This window comes from Pipistrellus kuhlii, unplaced genomic scaffold (assembly GCF_014108245.1).
Source record: "Pipistrellus kuhlii isolate mPipKuh1 unplaced genomic scaffold, mPipKuh1.p scaffold_m20_p_3, whole genome shotgun sequence".
Taxonomy (NCBI): Eukaryota; Metazoa; Chordata; class Mammalia; order Chiroptera; family Vespertilionidae; genus Pipistrellus; species Pipistrellus kuhlii.
Window position 1 is genome coordinate 162,891,995 of NW_023425529.1, and position 21,746 is coordinate 162,913,740.

The following is a 21,746-nucleotide window of genomic DNA, read 5'->3' on the forward strand; positions in this document are numbered from 1 at the left end:
AATAAAATTCTCTTGAGAGGGGGTGGGGGGGGAGGAGAGGGTGTTTAAGATATGGAGAAACACAGAGGAAATATGCATTCTCTTTAGGATCAAGAACAAGGGTGTCTGTCTTAAACTAATATATTGTATGCCACCTATAACTGAAAATGCTAAAAGAAGAACAAGGGTGCCTGCTACTATCACCATTTGTATTTGACACTTAATTGGAGGGTTGCAAATTTCAATAAAAAGAAACAAATGGTAAAAGGCATAGGAGCTGACATCCTATCTAATAAAGAGGAAATATGCTAATTGACTGCCACGCCCTCACAAGATAGTGGTGCCCACAGCCACAAGATGTCTGCACCCAGTCTCCTCAGCCCTGCCTCATCCAGCCTCAGTCCCCCAGACTCCTCAGCCCCACTTCATCCAGCCTGTTCCTAAGTCTCCTCAGCCCCACCTCATCTAGCCTCAGTCCTCCAGTCCCCTCACCACCACAGGGGAAAGTAGTTGGGGGCAATTAGGCTGGCAAAGGAGGGAAGTTAGGGACAATCATGCCAGCAGGGGAGCAGTTAGGCATCAACCAGGCCAGCAGGGGAGTGGTTAAGGAGCTATCAGGCTGGTAGACAGAGTGGTTAGGGGCAATCAGGCAGGCAGGCAGGCCAATGGTTAGGAGCCAGCAGTCCCAGATTTAGAGGGATCCCAGATTGGAGATGGTGCAGGCTGGGCTGAGGGACCACCTGCCCTGCTGTGCATGAATTTCATGCACCAGGCCTCTTGTATGGCAATTAAAAGGTAACAAAAAAAGAAAAAGAAAAAAAGAAAAAGAAAAAAAAGACATGAACTATTAAAATAAAACTTAAAAATCTAAAGCTTATTCTTTTAGTCAAAATGTAGAATTGTGAAGATGTGTTGTCCACTGAAAACAGATAAAATGCCACCAAAACTAGCCCATCAAGGGGAACACCACTTGAGAACTCAAAGGGCTGCCTTCTTGGTGCTGCTCTGTGACCCTGTATCAGTAACTTAAACCGCTTCAGTATAGACCCGTTGCCACAGAACTCAAAGTGGAGAGGAGGGAGGACCTTAGTCTGGTTTTAAAATAACTGCTTTGCCTCCATTTAAAGAGTCTTCCTCTACCAGGATGAGACAACTGTCTTCTGGAGGGAAAAACAAACCTATTTCACTTTTATTATGTCTTAATTATAGTGTCACTGTTCCTAGTGTTACACAACAGCATGGAATTCTGCCTGTATTGCCATTAAAAACTATTTTCAGTATGTGTGACTCAGAACAACATCTACTCCCTCAAATTTGACAAGAGGGCCTAAATTTGTAAAATTTTCACTGACAGGCAAGTCTGTAAACCCCTATAAAATGAGTGAACCTTCCCAACCTTCTCAAGATGCTGCCCAACATGCCTTAGATCCAGATTGAAATATGAACTAGAGATTGAAATATGAACTAGATATGGCTGTCACATCTTCAAAAAGCAATAAACACTTCAATATTTTAAATTAGAAACAAATCCAAGGTGTGGTAAAAATCACTGAAGAATCTATACTGGAAATGTAAGGAGATGAAAATATGTCAAAATTAAAGTGATCTGTCCACACAATTAACTCTCTGATTCACTTCCTCTCAATCCCCCTACTCCCATTTTCCAAAAGAAAGCACTTTAATTTTTGAGCTATTTCTATGGGTAATTTCCATCATATCACTAAACAAGGTACTGTATTAATAGATTGTAAAATCTAGTGATTTTCTATTGCGAGACATGAGGATTTAGCAAGCTTAACCACTCCATTCCATGTTCCCCATAGCTGTATGGCTTTTTATTTGCATCTCTCTTGGTTACCTCAGCAGAGCATGCTAACAACATCTATTTCCTAGGTCAGGCAATCTATACTGTCTTTTTAAGATCAGCAGAATGGCACTCTCTCCCTGCTTTCCTTCATTTCTCCTCACCAGTTTTAACTCCCAATAATTAAATATTTCCCATTTCTAATTGTGAAAAACAACCAAAACTCTACTATTGTCATGAAATTTTAAAATATTATTAGATGATGATTACTAGCTTTCATTTTTTGGGCTTTGTTATTCCTGCACAAATTTCAGAAAAAATATCCTCAATTGTTTCTAAATTTCCCATGCAATCAGGCATCCTATTGTTTCTAGAAGTTTATTATGAAACATTGAGACAGCAAAAAATTATCAAGAGCAATAAAGCAGAAATGCATGTACTATAACATAATTAAAAAAAAAACCCTATCAGTACGTATGTTTGAACACTGGGTACTCCTCACTGAGTGCATGCTCCTCCCTGCCAGAGGTCACCGCCGTTCCACAGTGAAGGCATTCCGACTAAAAGCAGCGTTGCATGCTTTAGAATGTTAGGCATGCACATTCTTCTGCAAGTCGATTTTTTCATTCAGTATTATGCTTGTAAGATTCTTCCATGTAATTGGTTTTAACAATATACTACAATTCGTTAGCTATAACCAGATTTTAGTTTCACTAGATGCCCTGTTATTCTACAGCCTTGGATAAGACATTTAAGATCGATTTCTTCCTCAGTAAACTGGTGGTAATAATAATAACAACTCCTGTTTCATAGGGTGGTAATAAAATGAGTTAGTGTATGAAGTGCTAGGATAAAGCTCTAATATTGAGTAATCACTTAATTATAACTATTATTGTCATCATTCAGAACATTCATATTTTGAGTACCTTGTTTCCTGTCACTATTGATTTCCACAAGTATCTTACATCAGATTGGTGAAACTAAGAGCTTATATTGAATTGTATTTTTCATTCTATCTGACAAAAATCCAGAAGACACGTTTTGTTTGCCAAATTAGACTCTTCAGAATTTTCCCTTAATGTCAGGTCTAATGGGTTTGGTAGGCATGATTTTATGAGAGATAACTACGTTTGCTTTTAATAATAATTTGTCTCCTGGAGGTAGAAATTCTGAACTGAGCATATCTTCAAAAGGCTAAATAAATAAATAAAACAAAGCAAAGAAAACCTCCAAGGTTTTTAAAATTTTGATATGAGAAATTATGGGTGACATCTAACAAACTGAGACTAGAGTTAATTAAAATAATGAAAGATACTAAATCTTAAGTAAGACAAGTGGTTATTTAGAGATAAGTTAGTCAGGTTTTTAATTTCTCCACAGAGTTTTGACCCAAATCATCACTGATTGAAAACTTTTAGTAATATCTGTCATCAGAGAACCTGGCCATGATTACCTGTATGTACAAATGACAATAAGCTCTACCTATACCGAACATGACGAATCCCAATAAATGTCTATAAAATTAGCAGGATAAATATTCCCAAAAGGTTTCATTACACAGACTTCTCAAAATTTACTTGGAACCCATGGTCTACGAAATCTCCACAGTTTTTATTTTTTAATATATTGAATATAAAAGTACTATATTTCAGAGCACATTAGACATGAATAATATAAAATATATTTCAATTTCTTATAGTGACAACCTCTCAAAAGAGAGAGGCAGATGCATTTAGAAGCAGTTCAGGCATTCTGGTACACGGAGATAGACCAGTTCAACCATATAGGACTGAAAGTCCAAAAAACGGCTGGGGGAACAGGGAGAAGATTAGCAGGGAAGGAAACAAATCCCTTTCTGGTTGTCCAAGTACAAATCTAAAGAGTTTGTACTTGAAGCCTTAGAATTCCTTATCACTTTCACAGCTCAGTAAATATTCGGTCTCTTGAGGTCTAAGGCAATTAGAAAGAAATTTCCTAACAAAAGAGATCAGTAACCAGTTTAGTTCTACTTATGCCAATGAAAGATTAACGACTATAAGAACTATTCTCCAATGTAACATCCCAGATATGACAAAGAGAAAATAATTAGAAGAGAAGAACCTTAAAAGAGCTATTGTAAAGGTAACAAATATGCTCAAGGACATTAGGAAAAAGCAAAATAAGCCAGCCAGAGAAAGAAAAGTATCGCATGATTTCACAATGCTCCATCCCCGCAGTCATACAAATCGGAGTCCTGCCCCAGAATATGCTACATTGGAGAAGTGTGGGATGAAAAAGATTATTTCTTTTTCAATAATGGTGACAAAACCAAACACATGCTCTATAGTGCTGCTAATAGTCATGTAGCCAGCCATGTAAGAGAGCTCTGTTTCAAAGAATCAAGCTGATGTGCAAAATAATGTAGAGGCAGAAATGGTTCAAGGGTCCTAATGACAACACTTCATCTTCAGTTGTGTCCTGGCCTTTCCCCCCTAAGCTATTATATATTAAGAAAAAGCGCCCATAGATGAAAACATTGCAGCACTGCGTCTTTGTGTCTGCAGGTGGGGAGGGACACCGTAGAGGTACAGTCTGCTAATTTTAGCATCATTATCAGCTTTTCTTAGCTTGTTTAACTATATCAAATTGCTATTTCACTCTGCAAACATTATTCTAAACATGGAAACACTCCATTTCTCTCAAATCTCAAACACTATCAGGAGATATTTATGTCTCATAGTTCAGAGCCATCAGATGGGACTCCTTCAGTTTCCCAACTATGCCATGTTCGCCTACATTGCACCTGTCCATCTTCCTTAAAGGCCAATTCTTCCACATGTGCTTGGATCTCTTGATTCTCTCCCCTTCCCACTTTGCCTTTAGGATTTTATTTCATTGGTTATTCTTTGTGTTCAACCTTTCCGTTAACCAGCAGAAATATAAATGCCATGGAGAAGGGACCTTGTCCATCCTAATCACTACTATATTTTTTGATGCCTCGCACATAGGAGGTACCCAACATTATTTGTTGGAAGCAAGAATAAATGAACAAAAAGTAGTAAAAGGATAATTTGCAAGAAGTCTTCCACTTCTGAAGTTCTATAATTCTATCTGGAGAAGACCAGTGCCACAGTGGATTTCAGTCTTAGGTTTAGAGGTTTTATCAAACTTTAATAAAAATACTTTTCTAGATCAACATAATTTTCTTTCATCTTTGGCTTTAGTTCATATAAATTCAGTTTAAATTTTGAGCCTAAAGACAAAGTAAATGAAATAGAAAATGACAACAAATGATGCTTACTCTTCTTTCCATCCATATCCGCATGAATTTTCCGAGCCAAGAACCCACTTTTGTACACAGCGGCATTTGGGTCGTGAGGAATGTCCAAGAATGGGTTGGTAGTGCTCCCGACACGACTGATGGTCTTTGGGTGTGTTCCATTAGCCTTCTCCTCAGTACCTTCCGATGAAGACTTTTTTTTCTCTTCATCATCTCTAAAGGGAAAAAAAACACCAAGACTGAGCATCTACCAATATTTCAATGAACAAAGTTATTTAATAGAATAAGTGATTGTGTTTTCTTTTTTAAATATATTTTTATTGATTTCAGAGAGGAAGAGGGAGAGATAGAAATGCCAATGATGAGAGAAGATCATTTATTGGCTGCCTCCTGCATGCCCCACATTGGGGATTAAGCCCACAACCCAGGCATGTACCTTGACTGGGAATCAAACCCTGAACTCCTGGTTCATAGGTTGATGCTCAACCATGAAGCCATGCCGGCTGAGAAATGATTGTGTTTTCTAACGGTTTAGCATGTAATAACAGCTATAATTTACTAAGTGTCTCCTCTGTGCCAGATATTAATGATCATGACAATCTTATAAGACTGACATTAGTAGCTTATACTGAGATAAGGAAACAGACTCAGAATTGAAATAAATACCGAGGGTACAGATCTAGTAATTAATGGAAGAGATAGTGAGGATATAATTGTAAAACCTCTGAAGCCTCTGCTCTTTCCACCCACTACAGTGCCTTCATGTTTGTTTTCTTTCAATTGAGTAGAAGTTCTTTAGCAGAGATCGTGATGTTAATTTTTGGTTACCTGCATGTGGCAGCATAACACCAAGCATGTAGAATACAACATATAATTATAAATCCAATGAATAGCATTTATACCTGACAATAACCAGGTTAACCTCAACTAGCAAAACCCCAGGTAAAGCTACCAGTGGATTAGGATGGTGGCGCCATGCACAGTGAGTTGGCATTTAATACCATGTTTTCCCGAAAATAAGACATCCTCCGAAAATTAGACCTACTTACAGGTTTCCTTCTGAGTGAAATATAAGGCATCCCCCCAAAAATAAGGGCTCCCTAGGCTAAATATGAGAGATTTGGTCCACTGATTCTGAAAGAAATGGAGTCACAAGAAATTCACCAGGAAATTCAGGAATTGGATTGTTATGATGATGTTCCAGAAGATGATGACATGATTGTCACTGAATAAATGAGTAAATTCTTGATACTGTAGGATTCACAGTTTGTCTGATTTGTGTTGACAACTACCATACTACCGTATACAGGTAATAAATTTCCTTTATTTTCATTTAACAATAAATGTGTACCGTATTCTTCTTCATGGAAAAATAAGACATCCCCTGAAAATAAGACCTAGTGCATCTTTGGGAGCAAAAATTAATATAAGACACTGTCTTATTTTCAGGGAAACAGGGTAGCTACTATTTTCAGAACAGTCATGAAAGTGGGGGCACCCTATCAGCCATGCTTGAGATTGTAATCACTCTGTGTAAGGAGAAAATGGATGGCTACATTCACTTTCTACAGAGGAGGAAAGAGCAGAAGAAAGTTAATAAGCTCTGAGATACCGCCGGGAAACAGAGCACAGTAAGAGAGCATTTGTCTCAGCTCCCGTTTTAATTTTCTGAATTATCCTTGGTTTCACTGTTTGTTACACTTCTATTATTGAACCCTTTATTACAATTTCAACCAAAATAACCACCAATAAAATATGTTTAAAATAAATCACAAAATTAATAATCATCAGAAGTGTCTTATTTGGTGATTAGAGAAAAATAGCCTTTTTTTTTTTTTCCTCCACTGGTATTTGATAAATAATTGTGAGATATATAAAAATAACACTAGACTCTAAGACAACTATATTTTACTTTTAATTTTATATTGAGATAATTTTGGATTTACAAATATACTACATAGGGTTCCCATATGCCAATCATCCTGTTCCCCCAATGTTAACATTATATATATCTACAGTAAAAGTTTCAAAACAAAGAAATTAACATTAAAAAATGATGAATTAAACTTGACTTAATCAGATTTCACCAGGTTTTTTTTCATTAATATTTTTCTGTTCTAGGATCCTATCCATTATCCCCCAGTGTGTTCAGTTCTCACGTCTCCTCCAGCCAGGTCTTTCCTTGTTTGTCGTGACCACGACACTTTGAAGGGTACTGGTCAGTTATTTTGTAGAATATCCTCAATTTAGATTTGTTTGATGTTTTCTCATAATGAGATTGAGGATACATATTATTGGGAAGGATGACATAGGTAATGTACCTTCTCAATGCATCAGATGTTTCATTAACCATGATCACTTATTTAAGGTGGTATCCAGCACATTTCTATACTATCAAATTATTATTTTTCTTTATACATGATTTGGGGGAGATATTTTTACCATGAAGATATCTTTCTTTTTAAACTTTTGATCAGTAATTTTAGTGTTTATTAGTGAATCTTGTGTGTGTCAATTACTGTTGTGATAATGGAATGGTGATTTAATTTCCTTCATTTCTCCTACATTACTAATTGAAACTTTTCTGTAAGTATGGACAATAGATATATAAAATTTTCTTTGGTTATAATCAAACAGTATTATTATTTGTTGTTCAAAATTTTCTAGCTTTGGCATTGGGAGTTCTATCAAGTAGGCTAGTCACATTAAGGTTATTGAGAACTTAAATTGTGAATAATCTAGTCCTGGTTGGTGTGGCTCATCCAGTTGGAATAGGGTCCTTATACAGAAAGCTTGTGGGTTCAATTCCTGGTTGGGGCACATGGGTAGGTTGTGAAGACCCCCAGTCACAGAGTGTATGGGAGGCAACCAATGGTTGTTGTCTGTCTGTCTGTTTGTCTATCTCTCTCCCTCTCTCTCTCTCAAGTAAAATCAATGGACATACCCTCAGGTGAGAGTTTAAAATAGTAAAAAAATAAAAACTGCATAGTCCTAATTAAGATGTGTAGTAAGTGAAAAAGTATATACCAGATTTCAAGATTTAATTAAAAAAAATTTTCAGTATTTTTTAAATGATTACATATTGAAATGGTAGTATTTTTTATACTCTGGGTTAAATAAAACTACATACAAAATTAATTTTCCTGTTTCTTTTTACTTTTATAATGTAGCTCCTAAAATTTTTTAATTACATGTGTGGCATGCATTACATTTCTCTTAAAAAGGGTTGTTGCTAGAAATGCTTGTGTATTTATGACATTGGAATATTAAAACCCAAAGACAATAATTTATATATACTGTATATAAAAGGCTAATATGCTATGTGTCCTTCCTACCATCTGACTGGTCCCTATGACGCACAATGACCACCAGGGGGCAAATGCTCGATGCAGGAGCTGCCATAATGTGCATTGTCCGGCACCACAAACCTGGCACTGACAAACCAACACTCGGCTTCCCTCAAGTGGGACACAGGCCCCGCCACCAACCTGGAGTGACACCCCACCAAATCGCAGCCAAAGCTGGGGAGACCCCATGGCACAAAATGTGGCCTATAGCCCAGCCTAGCCCAGAAACGGTCGCTGTGGGCTTCAGGTAATGATGCCACATAGCATTGCCTGGCTTCCACTCCCTAGCAACTAGTCTCCTTGGAGTTTCTTCAGCCCAGGAACACAAGTTGCTTTATAGCCAAGTGGAAACTTTTTACACTGTAACCAAAAGTCTGTCAAGCATTTTTTCCGTGCCTCATCTCATTTGATCCTCACAGAAGTCCTGGAGTAGGTAGATAGGAGACTCGGTGGAATTCTATTTTATTTTCATTAGCCAGAAAATGAAGATTAAGAAAGCTTAGAAACTTGACCCAACTTAAAAGAAGTAATAGACCTTGAAAATGATTTCAGGTTTTCTCACTGCACAGTATATAGACAAACACTGCTACAGTTAAAATATTTTACCCTTTGTTCTCCCTGCGTAATCTACAATAATAATCTGCTTTCTTGTTGATATTTACTGCTGTGTTGCTGACAATTAATTGAAAGAGAAGTTGGGGTGCTTCACTGGGATGGAAAAAGTATAGCTAAATCAGAAAGCAAGTCTAATTAAGCAAATTTATTCTATATATACTAGAGGCCCAGTGCATGAAAATTCATGCACTGGAGGGGGGTCCCTCAGCCCAGCCTGCCCCCTCTCATAGTCTGGGAGCCCTCAGGAGCGGGAGGTGACCCGCAATCAGGAGAAGGTAACATCCCATCACATGGTTGCTGCTGCCACTGCTGGCAGAGCAAACCTCAGCTGGCCCTGATTACCTGAGCTTTGGGAAGTCCTGGGCGGCTGGGCAGCCACCATCTGAGGCTTGCTTATGCCTCAGGGCAGCTCTGGGTGGCTGGGAAGCTGACATCTGAGGCTTGCCCGTGCCTCGGGCTGACCCTGGGTGGCTGGGGGCCTGAGGGGATTGGGGGACTCTGGAGGCAGGCATGCGGAGTGGCCAGGCCTGCCTGGTGTCACATGCCTGCCGCCCTAGCGAGGCTGAGGGTACTGGGCACCACCATCTTATGGCTGTGGGTACCACCATCTTTGAGGGTAGGGCGATCAGTTAGCACACATGTGTCAAACACAAGGCCCGAGGGCCAAATCCGTCCCGCCAGGCTTTGCAATGTGGCCCGCACCCCGCTGTCATCACTGCACTCCGCTGCGTTTCCATCACAATGACAGTTTATGACTGTTCAGTAAACCATTCGGCCCGCGATTTAGGCTGGATTTTAGATTTTGGCCCCTTCTCTGATTGAGTTCGACACCCCTAAATTAGCATATCCCCTCCTTATTGGCTGTGGGCGACTGCCTGAGGGTCAATTAGCATATTCCCCTCTTTATTAGATAGGAAAAAAGGCTAAGTTGACTTGTGTATGCACAATACATATAAAGCTCTCACTGGTGCCTACCACATGCATATGTTTCAATCTGTCATTGTTGATTGTGAATTTGGTTGACCCTTCTATTATAGAGAAAGGACGAATAGCAATATTAAAATATTTCTTTTAATTGATTTTCTTTCAATGTGCATGGATTCGTGACCAGGCCACTAGTAGGATAATAACTGGAGAAATGTTCAACAGAGTACAACTCAGTAACACTCTGACATATAGTGAAAGTATTGACTCCTGCAAAGCAGATATTCTTGATATTGTGAAGGTTAATGAAATGACCTTGTCAGGCTCTGTGAGTAAAAATCTACCCTGGACAGAGATGCAGGTTTGCAACATCTGGTGATGGCTGTCTTTTGGGCTTAAATACACATCCATGTGTGATGGCTGGGACTTCCTGCATGGAAGTGATATCAGAAACAATACTGTGAGGAACTCCTCCTTCCCTGGTTGCAACCCCTGCCCTTCCCTTTTATTCCTGCCCTTCTCCCCGCAACTCCTCAGTCCCCAGAACTTTTGCCTGGCTCCATTTGAGACTTGAAAGTGGCAGAGAATGGGAACCAATCACGTTAAACCTGAATTTTCATTATTCTTGATTGCATCACTATGGGATTTTACTGTTTTTATAGACATCATGAATTCCATGGGGAGACTGTTTCTACTATATATAAAGTCAGATAAAAATTAATACAGCATACTGAAAAAATAATCCCATCGATGAAGATAACTCATTTCTATAAAAATCAGCCCCTTTACTAAGGCTTTCCTGTGTACCCTGCTCCACTGGGGCATTTTCAGAGTGACAATACAAAGCACAACAGAGACCAGCAGAGCTCTCTGTCTTGATTGTGAAAAGAATGACTCATCCACGAATATTCTGTACACTTGAAAAGATTCCTAGTAAAGTCTATTCTACAGAGATATCAGACATCTCACCACCTCACCGCCTACAAAATTCCCCCAAACATTCCTCACACGATTCTGCTCTCTTGGTGATCAAGTGTGTCATTCATTGGAGGGGTCCAAGTCCGCTCCACCACGATGTGGATCCCTTGGAGAATGACAAAGCTCTCATGCTGGCCGTGGGGAATCTTCCCATTTCTGTTCTTTCCAAAGGGCGGCTGTAAATCACGAACTTCCCACATTCTACCTTACTCATGACAGATGCATTTCACTGTCATACGAATCCATTGGAGTCTTACAAATCCATCGGAGTCTTACATTTCACTGTAATTCCATAAAGAATGGAAAGCAGCTGCTCCCGAAAGATACAAAAGCTGAGTATTGTTACAGTGACCCAGCCACTAAGCAGACCATGGAACGCCCCATCTTACAAGTCTCATTACAGTGGGGTTTCAGTCATAACTAAGTTGTTAAGCTAGCACCCTCCAAACTCAAACATTAAGTTAACTTGAAGGGCTGTTACGTGGAATTCAAATACTGAAAATAAATTGTTGGGCTTTTGTGTGGTTTGGGGGTGGGAAATGACAATTAAAAAGAAACATTTTCTAGAGTAGAGCTGAAATTTTACTCAACTTGCAAACTCATCACTAGGAACGTGGTATGAGAGTTGGGCAATCAAGATAAGTTCAAGTTCACCAGGCAGGAAAAGTGAAGAGGGCACTTCCAGCAGTCACACATTTATATATCTTTTTTTTTTTTGTATTGTAGCAAAATATGTAACATAAAAATCTATCATTTTAACCATTTTAAATACATAGCACAGTTCTATGGCATTAAGTACATTCACACTGCTGTGAAACCAAAACTACCATCTATCTCCAGAATTTTTATCATCCCAGACTGAAATTTTATAGCTATTAAATATCAACTTCTCATTCTCTCTTTCCTCAACTACTGCAATGACCATCCCACTCTGTCTCTAAAGATTTGACTATTCTAGGTACTCATATAAGGGAATCATACATTACCTGTGGCTGGCTCATTTCACTTAGCATAATGTCCCAAAGATTCATCCAGGTTGTTTGTTGATTTATTGATGCTAGCCATTCTGACAGGTGTAAGGTGATATCTCATTGTGGTTTTAATTTGCATTTCTCTACTGATTAGTGAAGTTGAGCATCTTTTTATATGTCTATTGACATATTCTTAAGCTCAGAGAGTCTCTTCTCAGATATGTCCAGTCTACTAATGAGCCCATCAAAAGCATTCTTCTCTTCTGTTACAGTGTTTTTGATCTCTAGCATTTTTTTTTATTCTGTCTTAGAATTTCCATTGCCAGCTAGCATCGCCCATCTGTTCTTTCATGCTGTCTACTGTATTCATTAGAGTCCTTGGCATATTAATCATAGCTGCTTTAAATTTCTGGTCTGATAATTCCAAATCCCTGTTATATAGGAGTCTAGTTCTGATGGTCGTCTCTCTTCAGACCATGCCTAGAATCCTTATAATTTCCTCTGGATAGAGACAATGTTCTGAGCAGAAGGATCTGTTATCAATAGACCTTTAGTAAGGTGGTAGTAAGGTGGGGGGAAGGAAAACATCCTATGTAACAAACCAGTGGGTCAGGCTTCTCTCTGCTTCTGTCATTCTGGTTTCTCAGTCCATATGCACGTCAGGTGGGCTGAGCTCAGCAGGCTTGGCAGTCACCCAGATCCCCACCTTATTCTCCATCTAACTTTCCCAGGGCACCTTACACTTTGGGCTATACAACAAATAAATATTTGACTTCATTTGATTCATACTCCTCTAGCCAGAATATTAAGAGTGGGGGTATGAGTCAGATACTACTAGTAAACTCCATCCTGAACCTCCAAACATTATAACCATGAAGACAATAACTTAATTTCCTAAACTTAAAACCACCCTAAAAAGGTAGATGCTACCATCTCAGTGAAAAACCAAGGCTCAGACAGGCGAACCTTACACAGGCAGGACCCATGTGAAGTGGTAGTTAACAGACCGCCTTGGGGTGTTCACAGCTACGCTGAATCACAAGCACAATGAAGCTTTATGGAATAACAGTAATGGGGTGATGGATTGTGGTGATTGTTACGCAAATCTGCAAAATGACCCAAAACTTTAAAATTGGATACTTATATGGGTGAATTTTATAATATGTAAATTAAACCTCAATAAGTCTGTTTTTTAAAAATGACCATAGTGGTTGAGTGTAGGAACAGAACATTAAATTGAATATTCCAAAACTGTGATCAGGTAGAATAAACATATCAAAAAATATGAAGAATAAATGTATTAAAAATGTGTTCACTTGTCATTGGGGTTTTTATATTACATCACATTATGCCACAAAGCACAATGAGTTTAAAATGGATTTTGCCTGGCTGGCATGGCTGAATGGCTAAGCGTTGACTTATGAACCAGGAGGTCATGGTTCGATTCCTAGTCAGGGCACATGCCACATGCCAGGTTGTGGGCTCCATCCCAAGCGGGGGGGAGGGGGAGCGGCGGTGGAGAGGAAGCAGCTGATCAGTGATTCTCTCTCATCACTAATGTTTCTATCTCTCTTCCTCTCTGAAATCAATTATATATATTTCTGTCTTTGATACTTACCAAAAATAAATTTAAAAGTTCTGTTGAAAACAGGAAATACATTTTATTTTCTGAAAATACCTTATTCTGACAAGAAGGCATTTTAACTGTAAGAAACAGGAATATGCTTTTATGAAAAATGCCAAGCTCCATCATTAGTGTTTGATGATGAACACTGTCAGATGCAAGTAAGAAACAGGCTAGTAGCCTGGCTCCTGAAATAAGGCTCTGACTGTATGAGGAATGACTGCAGCATACTTTACAAACCAAGAAAAACTTAACTGTAGATGCTAACAAGCTTTTTTAAAAAGTTGTTGTGAATACACTGGGGTCAAGCCTGATGTTACATGCTTCCAAAAGTCCTTCCAGTATTATTGGTATGAGGCGAAATTTTTCTCACCTCTGAAAATGTATGTATGTGTGTATATCACAATGCACACATACAAAATGCTCAATGAAATCCAAATAACTATTGTCTAAAACAGTGGTCACAGACAGCTGGTGGTCTGTGAGGTCTGATAGGTTGGCGACCACTGGTCTAAAATATTCAAGGTACTATATTAGCCATGCATGTGTTTTATGCTTCATTTAGTATTTATATTACGTTTTCTTCTTGTGTCATTCTCTAACAAAATGACTAAGATATAAAATTCTAAGTCATCAGCAAATTAGGAAACAAAGCCAGTTTTCTTACATCCCAGCCTCATAACGCACCGCACCTCAGTAATTCTAAAACTGCTCTGGGACAAGTAGACTACTAATATAACCGCATTCCATCTGCTCACCAACCTGTCTGCTCTGTATATTTGGAAGTTAAAGATAATAATAATTTTAAATTATATCACTTTCATCATTATCTTTGTGGATATTAAAACTATTATAACAACAAAATCCTTAAAAATTCTAAGTATCCATCTCAATCTCACTCTGATGCCACTCACAGAGAAAGCACACTTTCTTTTTTAAAACTTGCACTTTTAGAGCTAAGAATTGGATGGCAAATTCGTTCTCTCTTCCTGTATACCTGAGTTCAGCATACTTGAGATCGCCAAGAAAACTAGGTACTTAAGTGTGAGCTATGGTTCAGATTCTTAATAAAATGACATTTCATGGATATGTATGAGACAATCTCCCCTAATTCTAAACCCTTAAATCTTTTCTTCCTTTAAACACCAAAACCCAGGCGATTGATCCACATTCAATATCATTTTTAGCTAATGAATTTTTAAGTGATATCATTTCAAAATCTCCAAGTTAATGATAATTTTTCATAACTAGGGAATTTCTCTGTTTTTTTCTCTGTCGAATATTTAATGCATTTCACTGTACTTATAAACAGAACAATCAACTAATAATAATAAGAAACCACTTCTTTACACATCCACTACATATATTTAGATGTACCCTTACTTAATATCCATATAGATTGTCTCCTAAATTTGTGAATTCCATGCAATATTAACACTAGAATTTTACCAAGAGTCCAGCATGATGTAGTATGTTGTCCATGTTAGACATATGAGAATAATCTAATATAGAGAAACGATGGTGGGAATGTTAAATCTTATTATTATTTTTTAGTATTTCCATGAGGCACAATGCATATCTAGAAAATGCTTATTCAGAGATAAAGAGCACCTCAAAAACAGAACTGAGTTTAATTTATTCTTTAAAGTAAAATATCTTAATGTTTTATTATTTTTCTATGGTTAGTTCTCTTTCTACCAATAACTCCCCTAATGCCAATCCTCCTACCTCATTTCCCACACACTCAAATTTTTCTTTATATATTTACTATATCCATTGTATCTGCAAACACCGCCCAACTTTTAGCAATTTCTCATTGTCTCAGTAGTAATTATCAACCTACAAGTGGCTATTTGAAAGTTTAAAATGAGAATTACTTTCGGACTTCTTGAATTAAAATGCCACAAAAATGTCTTATCCCAAAATGACTTAAGTAAGAAAGTTTTCATTGATCTAAATCTGCTATTAAGAAACACTATCCTGCTGAAGCCGGTTTGGCTCAATGGTAGAGCGTCGGTCTGTGGACTGAAAGGTCCCAGGTTCAATTCCAGTCAAGGGCATATACATTGGTTGCGGGCACATCCCCGGTAGGGGGTGTGCAGGAGGCAGCTGTCGATGTTTCTCTCTCATCGACGTTTCTAGCTCTCTATCTCTCTCTCTTCCTCTCTGTAAAAAATCAATAAAATATATTTTTAAAAAAAGAAGAAAAGAAACACTATCCTGAATAACAATTTAATATATCTAAATTCAGTAGGGCATTAGGATAATAAAGCAATTTAACAGAATTAATCACTGTAAAAAATAAATTACCATGATTTATCTTTTTCTATAGAAATAAATATATTTTAAAAATAAGACAAAAAAGCATTCTTTTCTTTAGGATACAAGGTCAAATATAAAAGGTATAGATAGGGAATTTTAATTTTTCTTTCTGGAGGGCTCTGATGTTGGCAAAGAAAAAATCAGGGAGAATTAAAACCAAGAGGAAATGGTAAAGAAAACTTAAATGTAAAGCATATTACACTCATCAGCTAAAGTTGGCTCATATGACTCAATCCTAGTTAAAAGAAAAACTCTTGCTTGTTTTTCTTTTAACTAGGACTGAGTTTTTTTGTTTGTTTGTTTTTTGTTTTTTTAATCTAGGATTTTGAGATGGCCATTCTCTGTAAAGCAACACTTGAGACTACATTTTAATTGATATATATTATCACTTAAAATAAAATTAGAGTCAACAATGAGTTATATCCCAGGCGGCATAAACACAATAATGGTGAAGAGGGAGGAAATACTTGGAGAGCTCTCCCTGCTTCCTACAGTCAGCCAATAAATGGCAGCATTGGTCTCCTGAAAAAAACCAGCCATAACAAAATTTCCTGAACAAGAGGATAAAGAAATCAAACAATGAACTGTTGGCATTTAAAACCACACTTTTTAAAGCTCTGGGCTTTCAGAGCACGTGATCTGAAAGACAAAAGATCCCAAAGTGACACCATCTCACCTAATTAGCCAGGACAGTTTGATATGTGAGGGCAGACAGAAAACAATTTAATTTAGAAGCAAAGGTGATAAAGATTATAAACTGTTCTTGTAAAATGAGTTATAGGGTAATATAAAATAGCAAAGATTATTCCATGATGCAAAGTTATAAAAATACTTATTCAGAGATAAAGAGACTAACTGTGCATAATATAAGCAAAGCCTTAGCGACCCAAAAGTTGAGGGAAGCGGGCAAGAAGGAGGAGCCCAGAAGTACATTATTTAAAACTAGTGCTATTGTGTCTTAATTAAATGAGGCTGGATACATAAATTTTTAATATTAAAAAAAAAAACCACGGGGAGAAAGATTTCTTGCAATTCCTAAATACTAATGTACAATAACAGCAATAAATAAGAGAAGACAGCTAATTTTCCTAGTGAATAATACTGCACTTATTTCCCTTTCCTGTTAATTGTCATATTCCCTGAAGATCCCCATGTAGCTAAATTTAACAATTCTAACAATGCAAGCTCTTATAGTCACTGCCACTCACTTCACCCCATCCCATCCTAATCAGAGAGAAACTACTGCTTACCTTCCTCCCCTCATTTGCATTAAACTATATAACATTTTTAAGGCCAGGGAAAATGCCTTAATGCCTTACATACTTTTGTTCTCTCTGTATTTCCAGCATACTGACTAGTACAGAGTAGTTCAACAAATAGATGCTTTCTGAATAATGAATGACTGAGCAAAGGGCCTGGGGAAGAAATGAGGAAGCTGAGACCTTCCGCAAGGTGGTTTAGCTCACTGCGCTCTTCACTACGGTTCTTAAGTTTTCCTCTTTGTACAGTCCACCCCTTACCACCCACTCTCACACCATGTTCTCATTAGGCAGAGAAGCTGTCTTTTCATATCTGTATCTAGGGCACAGCACGGTCCAGGCGCAGAAGTAGCTGCTTAAAGACTGAAATGAACGAATGAATGAACCAACCTGCCTGGGAGAAGAATACTAGAAATTCTAAGAACATTTAATGAGATCAGAAATTTAATATATACACTGAGTGGACAGATTATTATGATCTCCAAATATATAATAAGAGGCTAATATGCAAATTGTCCCCTTGACCAGGAGTTCGACCAGCAGGCAGGCCGGCCAACAGCCCATGTCCCCTCCCCCTGGAAGGCTGGCCGAACCCCATCCATGCACAAATTCATGCACCAGGCTATACACACACACACACACACACACACACACACACACACACACCCACCCACACTGAGTGGCCAAATTATTATGTGTTCAGAGATCATAATAATCTGACCACTCATTGTAAAATTCTCTTAATTCACCCTGTATCAGAAGCTGGCATAGAGACGTTCAGACATGAACACTGCTTAGTCAAGACATTCCGAGTATGTGGTCAAAGAGAAGCAAGGCAACGTGGTGCTTCCACGGGACCCTGGGCACCTGCAGAACAAATCCTGACTCTGCCATGACACTAAGTTCTGAATGTTCGGGAATGCTTTACTTCATTTCCTTCATACATGAAATGAGAACACTGGACTGAAGTAGTACTTTTCAAAACAAAATTTAGTACAGATATCTTTAAGAAGATATATATATATATAATTGTTTTCAGAGAGGAAGGGAGAGGGAGAGAGATAGAAACATCAATGACGAGAGAGAATCAATGATCGGTTTCCTCCTGCAAGCTCCACTGGGGATTGAGCCTGCAACCAGGGCAGCCTGCAACCGGGCATATGCCTTGACCAGGAATCGAACCCTGACCTCCTGGTTCATAGGTAGATGCTCAACTGCTTAGCCATCCCAGTCGGGTAAGAGGAGAAACAGTAAGTGGAACTCCAAATACATATTTTAACAAGATAACAGTGGAGCTGCTTTGGTCCGTTGAAAGAGGCATGATGCTTGTGGGAGATAGAACTGAGTCCCTGTTCTCTTCCCCCTTCTCCCTCACACATCTCTTATGGAACCACCTGGCCATCTATCTCCTAGGACTCCATGGAACCCAGTTAGAGAACTAGTGAATTAAAAATCTCTGAGGTCCCACCAATTATAACATTCCACGATTTTATAATTCAATTTATTCTAAGGTTCTAAAATCAACATTAAGATACCTCCCATGCAAGTATCTATTAATCTATAAATTTTGTAGCAGGATCTTTGTAGCTGAACTGGAATTCAAACCCGAATCTATCTGGTTCTGAGGTCTGGGCTCCTGAACAGATGCTCTGTTGACTTTGCAAGAAGGCGATAGAAAAATCCAGTTCTATTCCCCACACATGGATCAAGCCTTCTTATACCAAATTGTCACAACACATAAATGTAAATAAGGCCTACTGTAACAAATTCAATATGGCAAAAATCTAGCTTTACAATACAGATTCTCAACCGTATATGTTTGTTTTTAAAAACAACTTTATAAAAAAAAATCCTTAAACTATTCTCTCCTCTAGTGTGAATTTGCTTATAATTATTTAATTTTTATTAATTTTCTTCAGTAGATATTCTGTATAGGTCAGGATATGCCTTTACTATTTCAGCTGAATTTTATATACATCATTTATGAAACTTTTCTAGGAAACCCACTTTATTAAAGAGAGATCACTCTGGATCTCAGACCATGAACTCTTATTAATATTACTAAGTTTTCCCTAAAATGATACATTGCTTTAAGTGAAGCTCATGATATCTATATACACATACAAACATATAAGCTATCACATATATACTAGAGTCTCAACTTATACTTTGAATCTACAATTCAAACAGTACCATATGACCTTACAATTAACGGAAACAGTTCAAGGGGGATTGATATTTTCCATTCTTTCTAGCATATTTCACGGGAGAGGCAGCCAGTTGCTAAGCTACTTTCCCCCAATGTGCATATGAAAGAATAAGAATTACCCCCCACATTATGATTTTGTAAACAAGTTCATTGCAGATTGCTATGTTAGATTGCATGATAGAAAAATATTTGTTCATGCTCAATATGAGTGAAAATAAAAAAACAAAATTCTCACATAGTTCTAATTAAAAATGTATTTGACCTAACTTCTTGACAACTTCACTAAAAATTTAGTAAAGAGACTTCAATAATTTTGTAAAGATTAAATTCTTAACCATTTCCAGGAAAGGGGGCGGGCAGCAGCTGGGTGCAGGTGGGCAAAGGGGGTGGAAATGGAAGATGTCTGTAACATTGTCAACAATAAAAAAATCGTTGACTGCTGCACTGATCAATGAAAATTTAACAAAAGTGGTACTGTTTGTCTACACAGAGGTGTAATTAATCCAGAACAGTATCTCCCAAAAGATGTCAGGAAACATTTCAAATTGTATTTCTCTCTTGGAGATCCACAATATATATTGTCATTGTATAAGCTTCTGGAAGTTCTACAGTTAAACATTTTTTTTTTTAGCTTATTTTAATCTATCATCGATCAAACTTATAAATCAGTATCCTGGTATAACCAATATCACAGGAAATAGGGGTGGAAAGCCTTGATCTATGATGATAGGACAGAGAGAATTAAAGTAAATGCCAAAATCATTTGTACTGGACTTTGGAATGTACATAATTTTATCAGATTTTCTTTTAGAATGCTAGTGTCTTTTAGAATAGAAGCATGCTGGGTACTAAGAAAAAGACAGGGGATACTTAAGGTTTTAAACAAAGTGAGCAAGACACTAGTGTAAAATGAGAACTGCACATGCATATTTAATCCTTTTCTAGGAACCCTCTAAGGCATAAAGGAAGACAATAAGGAAAGAGCAAGCAGCTCATTTACTAAAAGGCTGACAGCCAGCATACTTACACCGCCCATTCAAGCTTCTCATTCTTGATGGAGTTGTAGAGAGCCTGTAAAGACAGAAAACAAGATGGGGTTTTTCTTTTCATTCCATTCCATATTTTGAGTTCAGACAATGACCAAAGCCCTAAAACGCTTGAGGGACTCGGCCAGCAGTTCCCAATCCCCATGGCGGGCCGTCCTGTGCGGAGATGAGGAATGCGCAGGGTAAGAGGCATTTTGTGAGACAGAAACACACGCCACTGAACTGCATTTTCCCACAGTTAAATATTATACATTTAGATCCTATTTAAAAGAGGATATGATTAAATTTTTCTTATGGTCTTGTAGTTTTACTAGTTTAGGTATTGGAGTACTCATACCTTTTTCATTAATGAAATAAAATACAACTATTTCCACAACAATTTAATACATGGAAGGGGGACGAGAGCCAATTATAGAGAATCGTCTACACCAGTGACTGAAGCAGCTGCTATTTGCCTAACTCTGTGATTCTGCTTCCCAGCAGTGTGATGCTGGTGTGTGTGAGGTGGTGGATGGGGAGGCAGACGGCCGCTTTAGAGGCCGGGTAACAATGACAAAGGCAGCTCAGCCTGCCTCCCTAGGCCTCCTCGCTCTGGCATCACATCTATGCTCCTTGGAATCAAGCTGTTCCACTACGACAAGGATCCAAGGAAAGTCTACTCTTCCTCTTGATTCTCTTAACTTTGAGTAAGGTGCTATAAAGAAAACATGAACGCATCTCTAAGATATAAAACCTCCACAGCAAATTCTATGGAAGAAAAGGATAACTTGGGTGAGTAACAACATAGGAATGAAGTTGGAACATTTTCCTTCAAAGAAGGAGGAGGCCCTATTAGATGCAGCAAACACTTCATTTACTTTGAGATGAAAAAAGGGGGGGATCAGTGCCATTCAACCCTCATCTTTCAAAAGAGGAAGTGGGAGGTTCAGACAGTTTCTCAGGTAGCAGAGCGGGGGGAGAAACGCCTCATATTCCTATTGCTGCCTTTCACTCTGTCTTGTCCAAGGGAAGGGCAGTCTACATGTGTGTTAACAGAAGACTGCACACCGATAGTGAATCCTCTTTTCATTCAAAACTCTTCCAAGTTCAGCTCAAATATATTTAGGTTACAGACTTTATATTATTGAATATCCAAGACATGTATCCTTAGCCAGTCTCTTGGCAGACTCTGGAAATTGTTCAGTGTGGCTACAATAGTTAATTTAACTATTGAATAATTATGAGAGCTACTAAAAATCAGGATGCATTTCATCATTATCAGGACATGGTTAAACGTATCCTCAAGTGCGAAAATGATAAAACACCAAATTAGAATAAGGGGTAAGTCAAGGCACAAAGCCCATGCTGTAAATTGGACATTCTTTTGGAAAAACTCATATTTCCTGAAAAACTGCAACCACCTATGACAT

General features: G+C 38.0%; 1 protein-coding gene across 9 annotated transcripts in view; it reads right to left on the reverse strand.

The window, feature by feature from the left end:
* PSD3 (pleckstrin and Sec7 domain containing 3) overlaps nucleotides 1–21,746 on the reverse strand; it is a 405,289-nt gene that overhangs the window by 61,514 nt on the left and 322,029 nt on the right. For all 9 annotated transcript variants that reach the window (XM_045588820.1, XM_036457454.2, XM_045588822.1 and 6 more), the window contains 2 exons: nucleotides 20,319–20,362; nucleotides 5,064–5,257 (listed from right to left, as the gene is read on the reverse strand). In XM_045588820.1, the coding sequence (XP_045444776.1) occupies nucleotides 5,064–5,257; nucleotides 20,319–20,362 (238 nt within the window). The remainder of the gene's footprint in view (nucleotides 1–5,063; nucleotides 5,258–20,318; nucleotides 20,363–21,746) is intronic.